Source organism: Dromaius novaehollandiae, chromosome 6 (genome assembly GCF_036370855.1).
Source record: "Dromaius novaehollandiae isolate bDroNov1 chromosome 6, bDroNov1.hap1, whole genome shotgun sequence".
Taxonomy (NCBI): Eukaryota; Metazoa; Chordata; class Aves; order Casuariiformes; family Dromaiidae; genus Dromaius; species Dromaius novaehollandiae.
In genome coordinates, this window is record NC_088103.1 from 10,220,102 (window position 1) to 10,234,973 (window position 14,872).

A 14,872-nucleotide genomic window follows, 5' to 3' on the forward strand; every position below is an offset into this window, starting at 1 on the left:
AGATTGGTTCAATCGCAGAGGCGGACGCGTTTCGCCTTCGGGTTTTTCCTGAATCCCTTTCCCAGTGGGATCTGCAACCGATTTATGAGCTGGCGCATACACAGGCACTGTCTATAAATACACGTGACCAGTTTATCCAGCCTGACAAAAATAAGGCGATTTTGGTGCTGAGGGCTGTGGTTCAGGGAAGCCTGCCAGGGGCTGCCGTTCTCTAGCTGATGTCACAGGAAAACTGGAAATGAAAAATGAGGTTTGTTGGGGAAAGAATAAATAAAAAAAAACTTTGTTGATTTTTGTTAAAAGTAAATTTTATTTACAAAGTGAAAAAAAATAGCCAGTGTTGATGTAGAGAAGCCAGGAACTGCTCTGAATTGGTTTTTCCAGGCAATTCATTGCCCTGGATTAACCCGACTCTACACCCCGGGCTGCTGCAAAGGTCCCCGAGGTGCACAGGAGTTATTAGGTCACCGTGTCCATCCCCAGAAAAAACGGGGAGCCGCAGGTGAGACGCCAAGACTGGGCGATGCAGTTTGCCGAGCAGAAAGCCATCCCTCACTTTGATCACACAAACACCTTTCCGTGGAGCACAACCCCGAGGTGTTGTCGTGGCTGTGACTGTCCAAGGGTGACAGCCAGGGGAGGCTGTGGGCAGAGGGAACATGCTGCAGTAGGCGACTGATACAGCTGGGAAAGAGCCACGCTTTCCCGCGAGCACACTCGTCCTCAGGTTTTGCAGAGCTAGGTAGCCAGGCGGTCCGTCAGAGTCTCCGTGGGAGCGACCGCTCCACAGCGAGTTTGATAACGCCTTTATTGTAAGTCTCAAGCGACCTGTGTGTTTTCTCTGCTTGCGAGGGACGTTTCCCTTCGGCGCTCAAGGCAGGAAGCAACGCAGTTAGGAGAAGGTCTGTTTGGTTTTACTGCGCAGAAGCTGGTAGGGAAACAAGCCAGACCTTTCAGGCGGCCCAGACTCGGCCGGGGGCCGGGGGCCGGCCTCGGCGGGAGAGCAACGCTCTCGAGAAGAGAAGAACGAAGGGAAGCACGTTAACGGTCTCCAAACGTGTCGAGGGCTAGTGCAAAGACAATGAGAATAAACTGGCCCGACGTCCGTGGTGGGCAGGACAAGGAGTCACACGCTGGCAGGGCGCTTCAAGTGAGAAAAGCTTTCGGAGGACGAGGATAGCAAAGCACTCAGAGGCTGCCTGCGGGTGCTGAGGTCTCTGTGGCCAAAGGGCTTTGGGAACAGGTTAGAGAAATAATTGGCAGGAGCGTTCAGAGCTGATCCGCCCTTCTGAAGCCTCCAGCCATAGCTGCTGCAACCGGGTAACGCAACCGGCTGCTCTGGAGCAGCACAACGTGGCCGCTCGCGGCAGCCTTAGGCCTTCCCACGTGGCATCGCTGTACCCACCCTTCGATTTATCATCCTCAGAGGGATGTCTATCAGATCTGGCTGACGCTGGATAAAAGCCGATTGGGAGAGGATGCAGAGACAGGTGTATGCACAGACTGCCTGCATGTGAAAAAGCTGGCTAAAAGCGATACCTCCATCATGTCTTGCAAAACCCTGCAACCACTTTCAGAGGACAAAAATGCAGAGCGCGAGGAAGCCTGAATGCAACTGAGAAAGGCAGAAAGAAGTCCCCTGCCAGGAGACGTGATGCTAACTCCCGGCTTGTCATGGAAATGCAGAGGTGGGACAGGAGCGTCCCACAGAGCCCCTTCCCTACATCTCCTCTTTCCCCCCGACCACATGACATCCCGTGGTGAGCATACAATCCACGGGGCAGGTGCGATGAAGAGGACCAGGGAGCCTGGAAGAAGTAAGGGGAGGCAGATTGCTGCCCTCTCCTTCCTCCACTAGCTCCTGGCTTCCCCAGGTGCCTCTGCTGTATAGAGCACTGGCAGAAGACAAAACCCTTTCTGAAGCTGGTTGGCTCTTACTATAGGCATCTGTTTGCAGACAGCCAGAGAAATAACAGCAAAACAAGGAGGTATGCAACAATATTTGCCAATGCTGAGCACGCACCTGCGCACAGAAAGCTCTCTCCAACCACACTGTTTCAGCATTCAAAGTTTTTTCCCATTTGCCAATAGTTTGATGTGACATTTCCTGAGTTTTTCATAAAGGCTTCTTTTACTTCAGTTGTTTGGTTTGGGCACTGTTTTTGCCATTGGCGTTGCCTTTCTTGTTGGTGTGTCTCCAACACACTGGCTCGGAGGTCTTTCAGAGCAGCAGCGTTCGGCTGAAAGATGGCCCTGATCTTCTGATGTAAAACTAGGTTCACCCAATAGTCCTCATTACCTGGGGGCAGAAACATCACCTGTTTGAAGGTTTGTCCTTCCTAGTGACTCTGCCTCCATTTGTGTGCATGCAAATGAAAACCAAACCTACCCCTGGCAGCGCATGGAGATGTTTTGCCTTTGCCTTGGAGGCAGTCTGAAGACATTTGCCTTACGACTGGCTAAGTTAGGGAAGGGACAGTATCTTCTTCTTCGTGGGAGGTCTGGTGGAAATATCCCTGCGGTGGGAAAAAATACATGATTAGGAAAAATAGGGATACAACAGTGCTCAATTTTTCCCAGTAGTGGGTATCTGCTGTAAAATGCATGCAATGCCTGACATTATGGGGGAAGAACAGCCACTGTAAAAGCAAGACCTGGCCACGTGGGTACAGGAGGAAGCAGGAAACGAGTAGCACATGGGAAGTGGCAACTACCTCCTCAGCCTCTCCATCTTCTAGGCTTGGGCCTTTGGATTTGCTCCAGCTTTGCTCAGCGAGACGAAATGCAAGGGGCAGTTGTGCAGGTAAGAACAACCCTGCTAGTAAGGGGATGGGTTCCTAAACACAGGGTGGGAAGAAGCACTGTCCACGCAATCTGAGGGAAGAGCTTAAATCAAGTACGAGAGATTGCTGAGTCCATCCCTTTAAAATGGATACAGGTTTTGTTTTCCCAATTGCTGCACTGAACTTCCTTCCCAAAATCTGGCCATCACCAGGCTATTCAGGAGTCTCTTTACAGACCGGTGACAAGTGCAGGTACTAGGAGAGTACAAAGATGAGACTCAGAGCCGTATCTTCCCTGCAATACGTCCCAGCCTCCAGCCATTCGTGGCTCCAGGACGTCCTGTGTGTCTCTGTGTTTAGCAGCTCTAGAGGATTTATCTTCCCTGGATTAATCAGAACGATTTTGCCCCCGTTTAAGGTTTTTAGCATCCTCCAGTCGAGTCTATGTAACAAAAAGTACAAACCTGCCACTGGCTTATTTCCCTGAGGCCCTGTGCCTTCCTACCAGCAATCCTTCTCCACTCCTGCCTTTATTATCTGGTTATACCCCTGCTCACTCACTCCTTTGCCGGGCTGAACAGTCCCGGCGTGTGGTGCAGAAAAGCCCCCCCGCTTTCAGCCCCTTCGTCTCCGCTCCCCGCACTCTTTCCAGCCCCCGGTGCCCTTCCCGCGGCGGAGGGGGGGCCGCGCGCTCGGTTCGGACGCCAGCCCTCCGGGTCCCCCCCCCCCCGCGCTGCGGCCCCCCGCGCTGCGGCCCCCGCGGCTGAGCCGGCTGCACCCTCTGGCGGAGACAGGCCCAGTTCAGGGCCGCGCATCTGCTGGGAGCCACAGCTGGTTTTCTGAGGGGCCGGGGCAGGGGCACGGACGCCTGCCCAGACCACGGGAGCCCTGGCAGCAGCCCAGCCGTGTGCCCTCACGGTGCTACTTCCTTCCTGGTTTTTGGCACAAGTTGTTATTTTCTACCTCTCAAGTCCTGGAAGTTAGCTGGAGCCGAAAGCCGGATTGCAGCACCCAAGGGGGAAAGCTCAGCTTCAGGCACGCCGCATCCGACCGCTCCGCTGGACCTTGCTGGCCACAGGCTGAATATGCAGTGGGACAAACCTCGCTTCTCCGCTGCAAGGTGGCTGCTCACGAGGGGAGCAGAGAGCTGTGCTCCCCTCCTGCGCCAGCAGTGACCGGCTCATCTCCAGGCAAGGGGCCGCGAAGAGGATTTCTCTGCAAGCAGAGCCCATATTCACAGAGGGGCCTTGCAGCGGTGGCTCCCTCTCAGCTCTCCCGTGTGACCGTCAAAGCCATCGGGGGGTTGCGCCCCTGAGTCCAAGCCCCGTTCCAGCAGTGCACCTCTTTCCCGAAAAAGATGCAGGTTCCTTCCCGCTTGCCCCTTCCAACACCTCACGCCTGGAGGCTCAGGGGAGCTCTGCTCCGGGCTCTGCTGGGAGTGGGCTTCGGCGCAGAGCCAGCGTTCACTAAGGGCGGAACGAGGGGCGGAAAGTGGCCTTCGAAATCAGCACACACCAGGGAGAGCGTGGGGACGGCTTTGTCAGCTCACAACACTGCAGTGTGTACAGGAGCTATATTTATCCCCACGGCCAGCCAGCTATATTTATCTGGAATGCCACAGGAGCCGAATGTCTTAGGGGTAATTTCTGTGCTGTGAAAGCACATGATCTGGATGTCCTTTTTACTGGAAACCTCCTTTTCTGCTTCCTCCTCCCCTTCTCCAGGAGCCACAGCCACCTTCCCATGAAGTTCTGCCTTTCCCTACTCTTCTTTACACCCCAGTATCTCCAGCACGGTGGTGCTGGGCTCATCTTACCTCGGTCCCTCTCCCCCAGCCCTCTGAGCTCCTTTTCTCGCTGCCACTTGCAGCAGGTGTGGCTTCACTTCTCTCTCCAGCGGAGCCATTTCTCTTGGCAAAGGGACCGTGCTACAGCAAAAAGAAAGGCGGAGCTATGAAAAACTGAACTACGGGGAGGGAAACTAGCCCCAGTGAAAAGCTGATCCATCCACTGATTGCTTTATTCACCCAGCCTCCAGTTTCAGCCCGTTTGTGGGTTTCTTGACAAGATCCTCCAGCTAAAACCAGTGCGGGGTGGGGAGTCCCGGCCTCACGTTGCTCTCCGACACAGCCTCCCCGCGGCACAGCCTCTGAGGGCTCCTAAAATGCAAATTCAGCGGCCTTCCCCCAGCAAGGGCAGGAGCGGGGCTCCCTTCTGCCACCCAGCCACGCACTGCCAGCAGAAAAAGGGACGTTGAATCCACACCCATTCAAACAACATCCATACCTGGCAAAAGACCAGCCGGGGTGGATAAACAGAGCCCGGTGTTCACGAAATTTCAGAAACAAAATAAAACCCCCTCCTGACTTTTTTTTTTAAAGATGAGCTCATCACCTTTTAACGCTCAGGGCTGGCAAAACTGCCCGCACAACCTCAGCATCAGCAGAGCCCGCGGCCGCGCCGCTTTGCAGGGCGACGGGTCCCACTCGCAGCGCTCGCGCGGCGTCAGCGACCTGCTGCGGCCGGGCTGCAGCTACCGCGCTCACCGGGCGGGCAGGCTCGGCCGGGCCCTCCCTGCCAGCTGGGCTGGAGACACAACCCTCGGCTCGTAACGGCAACTAGACCTTTAGGGCTGCTTCGTGGCATAGCAAGGACCTGAAAACCTTTAGTTCAGGGCTGGCCTGCATGGCTTTTCCTGAAAGGCTCTAGGAAAGTACCAAACCTAGGCAAACCACGGAGGGAAGGAGCTGCCGCAAGGCCTCTCTGCAGCCCTGCAGAGACCCATGCGGCACCAGGCTCCGCGGACGAGCAACACCTCAGCCAGCGCCGGGTCAGCTAGGCTGGATACTGACAGTGGTTTCGCTGTGTTAGCGGGATGGAGCAGTGCCAAGGCAAACAGACCCGTGCTGCCTTCTGCTCCCCCAGCATCCTGAGAGGTACCGGCTGCTGAACAGGGCTCCCGCTAAATCAGACAGAGCCCGTGAAGCAGGCCAGCTCGCCCCGCCAGGGCAGCGGTCGGTACAGGCACCTTTCTCCCCGGGGATGTTTGCAGAGGCGCTCAAGAACGGTAAAGTGGACATACTCAGTACGTCAGACTCCGGCGCTCGCTTGGCCGGACCACGCTGCCTTCCCCGTGGCCTGGCAGGAAGCACCGCTCTGTGCTCCTCCTTCTCGGCTGCCCTTCCTCACCTGAAGGAGCTAGAGCTTCCCAGGCCGCGCTCACACCTGGGGAATCCCACCCAGAGCATTACAGAAAGAACACCGCACCAGCCGGCAGCCCTGCAAACCTGCCACCAACAGGCCACAGGGAGAGGGGGAAAGGCAGAGCAGGAGGCGGACACACAAACAGCAACAAAATCAGCTCTCGTCCTGCAGCCGCAGAGGGGGAACGTGCACCCGTCGCCCCTTCTGCCCCGCGGCGGGACACCCGGGAAGGGGCTCAGCACAGCGCTGACCCCCAAAGCCCCGCGCCCAGCATCGCCCCGGCGGATGCCCGGCCTCCCCTGCCAGCAGCAGGAAGGCCGCATTTGCAGCGTTTCCTTCTCCGTGTTTGCCGGGGCGCAGGTCCCCGCGGGAGGGGGGCGGCCGGGGGGGGGGATGGGGGGGAGGTTCGGCCCGCCCCCGCTCCGCCCCCGCGCTGACTCAGCCGGGCGGGGAAGGCGGCCGGGCCGGGCCGGGGACCCCGCTGCTGCTGCTGCGGGTGAGTGCGACGGGGCGGCGCGGGGCTGGGGGCGGCGAGGGGGTTCTCCCTGCCGCCGGGGCGGGCAGGGTCGCCTTGTCCCTACCCCGCGGCTCCCCCCCCCTCCCCGCAGAGCCGGGCGCTGCCGGGGGTTGCAGCCGCTCTGTGCTGCGACCCGGGTCGGTGCAGGAGAGCCGGCACCGTAGCCGGAGGGCGGGCTGGAGCGTGAAACAGGCTGTCAGGGCAGTTTCCTGAGCTGCCCCGGAGCTGGGCTGCTGTCGGAGTTAAGCGCTGGTGTTCTTGTCCCTCCCGAGCTGTGATGAAGCCCCTCGTATCCAGGAAGGGGCACTCACCGGACTGCTTCCTCCTCTCTCCCCCTCCAGTGCTGCCTCCCGAACAAGCCGTGCCGCTCGCCATGGGCTCCAGGCTGTCCCTGGATGACTCCGTGCGCGTCGTGATCGTTGGAGGCGGCTTCGGAGGCACCGCGGCCGCCAGCCAGCTCAAGTCCTGGGGGGTCCCCTTCGTGCTGGTGGATATGAGAGATGCTTTCCATCACAACGTCGGCGCGCTCCGGGCCTCCGTGGAGAGCGGTGAGGTCCCAACAGCCTTGTCACCACAGGCTGTCCCCCGCCCGGTGCCGGCTAGGTCAGGCCTCCCTTACACCCCACCGGAGATCCGGCTAACCATAACCCAGCCTTGGCTGCAGCCGCTCACCAGTGCTCAGGGAAGGAGGAGGACCAGGCTAAACAAAGTGCCCTCCCCGCCCCATTTGTGGTGGAAGACTTGACCTTTTCTGTCTAGAACAGAAATACCTAGCGCTGGGAGGACCCATAGCTCAGCGGGCTCTCGGGCTTCTGAGAGCCTTCAGCTCCCCGAAGCAGCTGGCTGCAGGATCATGTGAAGGTCCTTGCCTCCATGCAAACAGTGTGGAAGGGCAGGGAAGCAGATAAGAGCCCTTCCCTGAGGTAAAAGGGTAGGCCTTCTCCTTGTGATGAGCCTGGCTTTGTTTCTGGCGGATTACAGTGCGACCCACCCATGGCCCAGAGGAAAACTGAGAGTGCTGACTGTTCCGAGCCTTTTTCACTCATGATGACTAAGCTAAAACCAACAGTAGTTGGAAGGGGCAGTTGAGTGGCATGATGCCCTCTATCCCGTGCTTGAAAAGCTGAGCAGCTTAACTGCGCGGCCAGGGATTATAGCATTCTGTCAGCGAGCTCGTCTGCGCTGCACGGTTCGTGCTGGGATTACACTCGAGTTTTGGCTAACCCCATTACTCCGGTAGCTGGGGATTTAGGGGAAAACTCCAGCACCCGAGGCTGGGAATAAGCATCAAAATTATTGCAAAAGTTTGGTCCAAGAGGTAAATACCACGAAGAAAGGCCCCTGTCATCCTACCTGAAAAGCCCCAGACCACAGTGAAGCAATAACTGGCAAAACAGTAAAAGAGATTCTATAGAGAGAGTGAGACAAACTAGATTTGCATTAAATAATCTATTAAGAAGTGTCACCTGACCTCTGAGGGGCTGATCTTGCATTGTCAAATCTGAGGGAAATAATCCTGAAGCTTATTGCTGGGCAGCAATAACACAATGCTCTCTATGTAAGCAAGGATCACTTGAGGAGAGAAAGGGATAGAGGCTTCCTGACTTTTACATAGGGACATCTCCCTGATGTCTCCTCTTGTTACAGGATTTGCCAAGAAGACTTTCATCTCCTACTTTGCCACCTTTGGGGACAGCTTTCGACAAGGCAAAGCTGTTGGAATAGACCCTGGGAAGCAACAAGTCTTGCTAAGTGATGGTGAGGTGGGTGTGCTGGTGCGAGAGCTGATGCAGTAACTTGTAATGAATAACTTCACTGTATTTACCAGATCACTTGCTAATGCTGAAAGCCAGTCCTAAACAGAACATGTGAATCTCTCCTCAGGGGGGTTCTTCAGCTATGTACTGGCTGTGAGAATGCAGTACTCCAAATCTAGGCTACTTTGGCTTTAACTGGGGATGTCTGGTTGGAGAAGTGACTTGAAATTAAGGTTTCAAACTGCTGTCTGTGCTTGGAGTCCCTCTGGGGAAACACAGCAAGATGAGCAGGACCACAGGGCATCTGGACACACAAAATGTGCCTCTGTCTTGCTTGAGGCAGCTTTACCAGAAGCTGGTCTAGTTTAACACCTACTGAATGGGAATAACTCTCATCTGCAAAGAAACAGTGTGTGTGTGTTTTGGATGTAATCCTGTCCTGGGAAATGCACAAACCGGACCTTGCACTTTGAGTTGGATGAGCTCTGGGAATGCTGTTCTGTTGTGGCAAACAACCTGAAAAATCTCCTAAAGCGCCATTCAGCTGAGCACACTAACCCTGATCTATCAAATACCCACTGGGCTCAGAGTTTACACATACACATCAGGGTTCCTGTTCTGATCTAAACCTCAGGTTGGCTGAAACATTTGATCCCAAACAAGTTGCAAGCCAAGCTCTTTAGACAGGCACTGATTGCTTTCCTCTAGACTTCTACCATCTGTGGGCAGGTATCTAAATGCTCATGCTTAACACTTGCCCTGCAGCTCCAGGAGGTAAAGAGATATGAAACCAATGACCTACTTCTGTAGAGGGCTGCCCCAGAAAGGTGGGTGAAGCAGGCCCCCAACTGTCCCTCCTAAAACTAATTTCTAGAAATACTATAGCACTTAATCACCCTGAAGAGCTCAGGCAGAGAGACTCTGCCTGTATGCACTGAATAGCAACATCCCCTCTATCCAAGTTAAGTAGCTAGAGCTGCACTGGAATGAGTGTGCAGTAAATATTGCACTCCATCCAGTGCTCAGATCTCTTGTTTTGCGGCTGGGTTTGGAGCTCAACACACAACCTTAGAGCTCAAAGATCCTTATCTAACTCCAGCAAAAACTGTGGGCGGCAGCTCTGGAAGCTTCTCAGCCAGAGCATCTCAAGAGTCTTCAGAAGAGGGTGAAGGAGAGAGGATAGGCTGTGTGTATACATGTCTCCCTCCAGACGCTAAACTCTGTGTTCCAGCTGACTACTGGAGCCACTGTGACGGTAACTTCAGGGGTGGCCATAAACATCACCACTCACAGCTTTTCTAGGCTGTTAGACCTAAAAAAGAGACTGATGTCCCTTAAACATGAGCTCCTCTTGTCCCTGGGGAATTAGAGTTGTTTCCCGTAAGCTTATAGTACCCTTTTCAAAACACTCACCTCATCCAAAGCGGACTGCTTCTCGCAAAGCCTGAGAAAGGCAGTTACATGGCTTCACCTGAATCGGGTCTCTACCTGAAGTCATTTTCTAATAGTGGCAAATGGTTTCCTAATTAAAGGAGGGTCAGTGGGGGCTGGAGGAGATAAGTGAATAGTATACAGGAGAAACAACTGTGTTTTAGGCTCTCTTTAAGAGGTCTAACATCCTCTTTTACCTTCTGCCCTCCTCAGGAACTTCACTACTCCCATCTCATTCTTGCAACGGGCAGTGATGGGCCATTCCCTGGGAAGTTCAACAGAGTCATTGACATGGAAAGTGCCATCCAGACCTATGAGGACATGGCCAAGGAGGTGAGGAGTCAACTTCTTTCCTAGGGAGTGCTGCCTCCCTTAATTCAGCCTCAGTGTTCTAGATACCACTATGGCTATCTGGAGCCACCTGTGTTTGAGAACAAGAGGCCAGGCCAGAACAGGGATCATGTGCTATCTCACTAGCATTCTGCATGCCCCAGTGGACCATCAGACGTCTGCGCAAGGGGAAACCTGAAGTGTTCCACAGTGTTATGATATATAGAAGAGGAGTGCCTGGGTCCTCTGTTTCTGCTTCACTAGGTGGCTTATTGCTGTTAGGCCAGTGCTGTGTAGCGGAAAGGTCTGTTCACTGAGTGGCTGATGGTATCTGACTTCCTGCATGTGACAGTTATCCTGTAACACCAGTTTGTTTATTTCAAGATTGAAAAATCTCAGCACATCCTGATTGTGGGAGGAGGTTCTGCTGGAGTCGAGATGGCTGCAGAGATCAAAACAGAGTACCCAGCCAAAGAGGTAGTAGCATATTAGTTGCAATTGACTTCATCCATGTTTCTGAGACTGTTCTTCTGTGATGGTCCTGCTGGAAGTATCTCAGGTCACTGCAGATCAGGAGCTGCCGCAGTGGCAGCCTTCACCTGACTTCTTCCTCTTCTGAGAGCTTCCTACAGCCTGCCACCAGCAGTGTTGGGCTCCAGAGGCCTTTCATTAACTCTCCCCGCTGAGGCCTTAAGTGGGATGGAAGGAAGCTATCTATTGCTCTTCCTGCCCTGCATGTGGGGAATTCTCTCCCATTGCTGTGTCCCCCCACTTTGCTGTTTTGTCCTCAACAGGTCACCCTCATTCACTCAAAAATTGCACTAGCCGATGTGGAGCTGCTACATAGCGTCCGTCAGGAGGTGAAAGAGATTCTCCTCAGGAAAGGAGTACGCCTCCTGTTAAGTACGTACTTAACAATTGCCTCTGAAGACTTAGACTCTGAAGCTCTACAAACAGCTCTTTCCTTAGCTGAAGTGCCCCTTTCTGATTTCTGACTAAGCATTGTCGCCTTGCATTCCTGTTTCTCTAGCTACATCTGGGCTATCTGGAAAGGGCAGCCTAGCGAAGGTTGGTGACTCAGCTCTCTGTTACAACAGGTGAAAGGGTCAGCAACCTTGAGAACTTCACTCTAAACCAGTTCCATAAGGATATGGTAGTAAGGACAGAAAAGGGCACAGAGATTACGGCCGACATGGTGATCCTGTGCACGGGGATAAAGATTAACTCTTCAGCATATGCCAGTGCATTTGGTAAGTGAAAAAACACTGGGTGGGGAGAAGCAATACAGTTCTTTAATGTCTTGTACTTGATTACTGTGTCATTAGGAGTCAAACTTACACATCCTGCGTGGTGATTCCATGATACAGCAAATGCTCTAACATGACATTAAATACTTGACTGTGAAATGTGATCTTTTGAAACTTACAGAGCAGCCCATACATCAAGTGGTCCACAATCTTCTCCAGTTCCCTCTGCTACTATCTCCAAGGAACCCTAGTGTCCTAGTTCAGCATGAGGCAGATTTAACCCAGAAGTTGATGGTAACTCCTACTTTTAACAAGGCTAGGATTTCATCCTAGGTACACATTTGCTGAGTTCTGGGCAAAACTAGTGCAGCAAGAATGCTGAGTGTGCTTACCCCATCAGTGTCACAGGGCATCTTCAGTTTCAGTCCTCTTCTTGCCCAATTTCAGCTGTAGCACTACAACCGTGAAGCAGTATGACCAGTATACAGTTTTCTCTCAGGCTGTGTACATTAGCTCTTAATGACTCTTTCAAGACAACTGATTGCCTGAGAATGTGCAACAATTAACTACAGAGAAGCAGAAAACATCTCTTCTCTGATATGTAGAAGAGGGGAAAAAAATTCACTTGTCAAACATGTCACTGACAGTCAACAGCATTTTGGGCTCCTAGCAAGCAACTAAAAATCCTTATGAAAATTTACTATTTGTCAAAACAGGGGATAAACTGGCAAGTAATGGTGCTTTGAAAGTTAACCAGTACCTCCAACTGGAAGGCTATGAGAACATCTATGCTATTGGGGACTGTGCAGATCTGAAGGAACCAAAGATGGCCTACCATGCTGGGCTCCACGCCAACATTGTGGTGACAAATATCATCAACAGCCTGACACACAAGTCTCTTAAAACCTACCAGCCAGGTAAGGCCAGGTGGTAAGAGCTTACCTTAACTGTTGGGCTCCTCTTCTGCAGAGAACAGCTCTGTTTAGCATGTACACATTGAAACTTGCATGGGACACTAACTGGAAATGAAGGGACCTGCAGCTGGGGTTGACTATTGACCGATACAGCCTAGGCTTCATCTTAGTTCTGTCAAAGACACTGTAGAAGTTAATTATCTGTGTCAGTCTATGTACTCAACATGTCCTTTCTTCACTAACATCTTGCCGATAATCTACCGGTGGGTGTCTTCTATTCGTCAAACTTGTTTCCTTTTCTTTAAATTCCGTACAATCCAGTTAAATCCTAGGAACAAGGAAATGACTTGACTCTCTCCCCCCTTCTCCCCTTAAACTGTACCACAAACATAGACTGAAAAATCTAGTCTGAAGAATCTGGCCAGGTGGTGGATCTCATTAGTCAGCAACTAATGTAAATACTTCCTGAACTTCAACCTTGAAAGCTGTTGCATATGGATGGAGGATAACTGGACAGCCATTTAGTTTTTGAATGGCTGCCTAGTCTACTTAAAATTTTGTATTTTTGCATCTCTTGGACTCAGTCTTGAGAGGAGAGGGTCACTCTATGCCAAAAATACAGATAGCCAAATCCTTCTACTGCACAGCTCTAAAACAAAAGGAATTCCTCTGACTTCCTTCAGTTAGAAGACCAGAATTAGCCTTCAGTTTTCCAAAGGCTGACCCTTCCCTCGAAGGGCGGAAAAACAAACCAATCTCATTAATGAAAGAGGTAGAGCAGAGGGCAGAAAGGCTAATGTTGCAAGTAGTTCTCCTTGGGTTTCCATCTGTAGAATGCTGGCTTTTTTGCTCGCCATACAGTACATGGGATACTGTGCTCAGAAGCTGGGAGGGAGAGGTGGGAGAAGTGCAACACCTGCAGGTCTTGAGACTTAGCTTGGAAACTGCTTAACTCTAACTGGCACTTACTCTTCTGCATCTCCTTTCCAGGGTCGCTAACATTCCTGCTTTCAATGGGCAGGAACGATGGGGTAGGCCAGATTAACGGTTGCTATGTGGGACGTCTCTTGGTGACTATTGCTAAGAGCCGGGACCTGTTTGTCTCCAAGAGCTGGAAGACAATGGGGCAGACAATGCCCTACTAGGGAGTTCAATAACAAACCAGCAGGAGCTACACAAAATCAAAGATGGTGTGGGGGCACTTTCATTGCCTGGACAGACTGATACTGTCTCCTACAGCATCTCCTAAAGCCACTCTTCAGCATGGTGCATTAAAGAAGTGCCCTGTGTTGCTGTAAAGGGGAGGAAGACACTCTCCAAATGAATTGCCAGAGAAGCTCTCATGGTAAAAGCAGGGGAGGAATGTTTCTCTTACTTCCCTGTGGGGGCAGCTCTGAGCAAGAAGTTTGGTTTACCTTAATTTGTAACAATAAACACTAATTTTCAAAATCGCTGTGGTTTGTTCTTATGTGGGTTTTTCCCTAGCATTCTCCACACCTGCTCTTCTAAAAGGTGAGTTATCACCAGTATCTTATAGGTATCTTATAAGTATGCAGCTTATAGGGAGAAGAAGAATGGCGCACAACACTGCCTCTGGAAAGCCTGCCTCAAGCCTTGAGAAGGCTATGCTAATCCTGGAATTCAGAGTATAATGCAGCTTTGTGGCTACATCTCCTCAGCAGCCTTAATTTGCCACTTACACAGCACTACAGCCAAAAGCTGGTGCTTTTGTGTTAAGTGTGATACAGCAAACACTTAAAGTTGCTGCTGCTTTTTTTTTTTTTTTTAATAAGGTGAGAAGTTTCCAGAGCAAAAGTAGGGTTTATAACAATAACCACACTTGACACATCTCTTTCTTCTTTTTTCTTATAAAACAAACAGGAAAATCACCATGAAATATTCTCAGTAATTACAGAGATTATTGTGAGTTAAAAGTAAAACAGAGGCTCCTCATGCGTCACTTCTAAGATCCTTTTCCCCCCCACAAGGACTGGAGGCAGAAGTTCACCATCCCTCAAGGGAGGGGAAAAGGGAGCAGAACATTTTTAAGAGCTTTCTTTAATGCATGTGCGTGTGTGGAAAATCCATCGCTACAAATCTAAAATGAGGTTACTCTTTAAAACTTCTAAACTAAAGTAACAAGGGACACTAAAACTCCTGAAAAGAGATCATAACTCAATTGCTTAAGGTGATATAAAGGGGCAGAGGATGCTGACAGCATGAAGGAATCAGACTAAACCCCTCTCATCTCTAGTAACAGCTCTTCATCAAGTCACAACACATCACACTACTACCACTCCCCCTCCTCACCACATTGAAAAAATAAAACCCACCTCTAATGCTTTTAATGCTACTCAAGTTTATGTTGAAAAATAAAGTTTCATTTGGCTGCCGTTGCTACTTAGTGTCTAACTTGGCCATTTCTTGCACATAGATGCCAATACTTTCACTGTCGAAGAGCAGAAAGTAAATGTTCTTCAAGGAGGAAGAGCTGGTGCCATCAAAATGGGTGGAAATGGCTCTGAGGGTCACCTGGGCTGCTGTCTGTTTTGGGAAGCAGTTTCTATGTGATAGGGGAAGAAAACAAAACAAGTGAGTGTTAGCCACCTACGCAAGCATCAGACACACGTGACGCTGAAAGGAACCACAGCTATACCAGCTACAGACTGATGTTAAGATACTGTCAGTTT

At 51.7% G+C, this 14,872-nt stretch overlaps 2 protein-coding genes and 1 long non-coding RNA gene across 7 annotated transcripts in view; 1 reads left to right on the forward strand and 2 right to left on the reverse strand.

Moving 5' to 3' along the window:
- Positions 1 to 288: 288 nt before the first annotated feature.
- On the reverse strand, positions 289 to 6,869 carry LOC112985872 (uncharacterized). 3 transcript variants are annotated; one of them, XR_010389642.1, is made up of 4 exons: positions 4,600 to 4,720; positions 3,747 to 3,998; positions 2,390 to 2,516; positions 289 to 2,299 (listed from the first exon to the last, which is right to left on the reverse strand). It is a non-coding gene; the product is annotated as an uncharacterized LOC112985872 (long non-coding RNA). The 3 variants fall into 3 exon arrangements; XR_010389643.1 differs by lacking the exons at positions 3,747 to 3,998; positions 4,600 to 4,720 and adding an exon at positions 6,815 to 6,869; XR_003259853.2 differs by lacking the exon at positions 3,747 to 3,998.
- AIFM2 (apoptosis inducing factor mitochondria associated 2) lies at positions 2,590 to 13,633 on the forward strand. Of its 2 annotated transcripts, none has more exons than XM_026104801.2 (9): positions 2,590 to 2,803; positions 6,845 to 7,051; positions 8,151 to 8,266; positions 9,905 to 10,024; positions 10,406 to 10,498; positions 10,816 to 10,924; positions 11,119 to 11,271; positions 11,985 to 12,185; positions 13,173 to 13,633. In XM_026104801.2, exons 1-9 carry the CDS (start codon positions 2,605 to 2,607, stop codon positions 13,325 to 13,327), a joined length of 1,353 nt encoding a protein of 450 aa, XP_025960586.2. In that variant the 5' UTR covers positions 2,590 to 2,604; the 3' UTR covers positions 13,328 to 13,633. The 2 variants fall into 2 exon arrangements, with proteins under 2 accessions (XP_025960586.2, XP_064369702.1); XM_064513632.1 differs by lacking the exon at positions 2,590 to 2,803 and adding an exon at positions 6,406 to 6,482.
- A 397-nt stretch (positions 13,634 to 14,030) lies between these two features.
- Positions 14,031 to 14,872, reverse strand: part of LOC112985871 (core histone macro-H2A.2) — a 28,789-nt gene continuing 27,947 nt past the window's right edge. For both annotated transcript variants that reach the window (XM_026104802.2, XM_026104803.2), the window contains exon 9: positions 14,031 to 14,745. In XM_026104802.2, coding sequence (XP_025960587.1) covers positions 14,580 to 14,745 — 166 coding nt within the window. In that variant the 3' untranslated portion in view covers positions 14,031 to 14,579. The remainder of the gene's footprint in view (positions 14,746 to 14,872) is intronic.

Bases quoted from the DNA above. Each gene is read 5' to 3' on its own strand.
- AIFM2 (XM_026104801.2), top strand. From the start codon at position 2,605: ATGCAATGCCTGACATTATGGGGGAAGAACAGCCACTGTAAAAGCAAG. The intron at 10,025-10,405 runs GTGAGGAGTCAA...GTTTATTTCAAG, and splicing joins ATGAGGACATGGCCAAGGAG to ATTGAAAAATCTCAGCACAT. The intron at 11,272-11,984 runs GTAAGTGAAAAA...TTGTCAAAACAG, and splicing joins AGCATATGCCAGTGCATTTG to GGGATAAACTGGCAAGTAAT.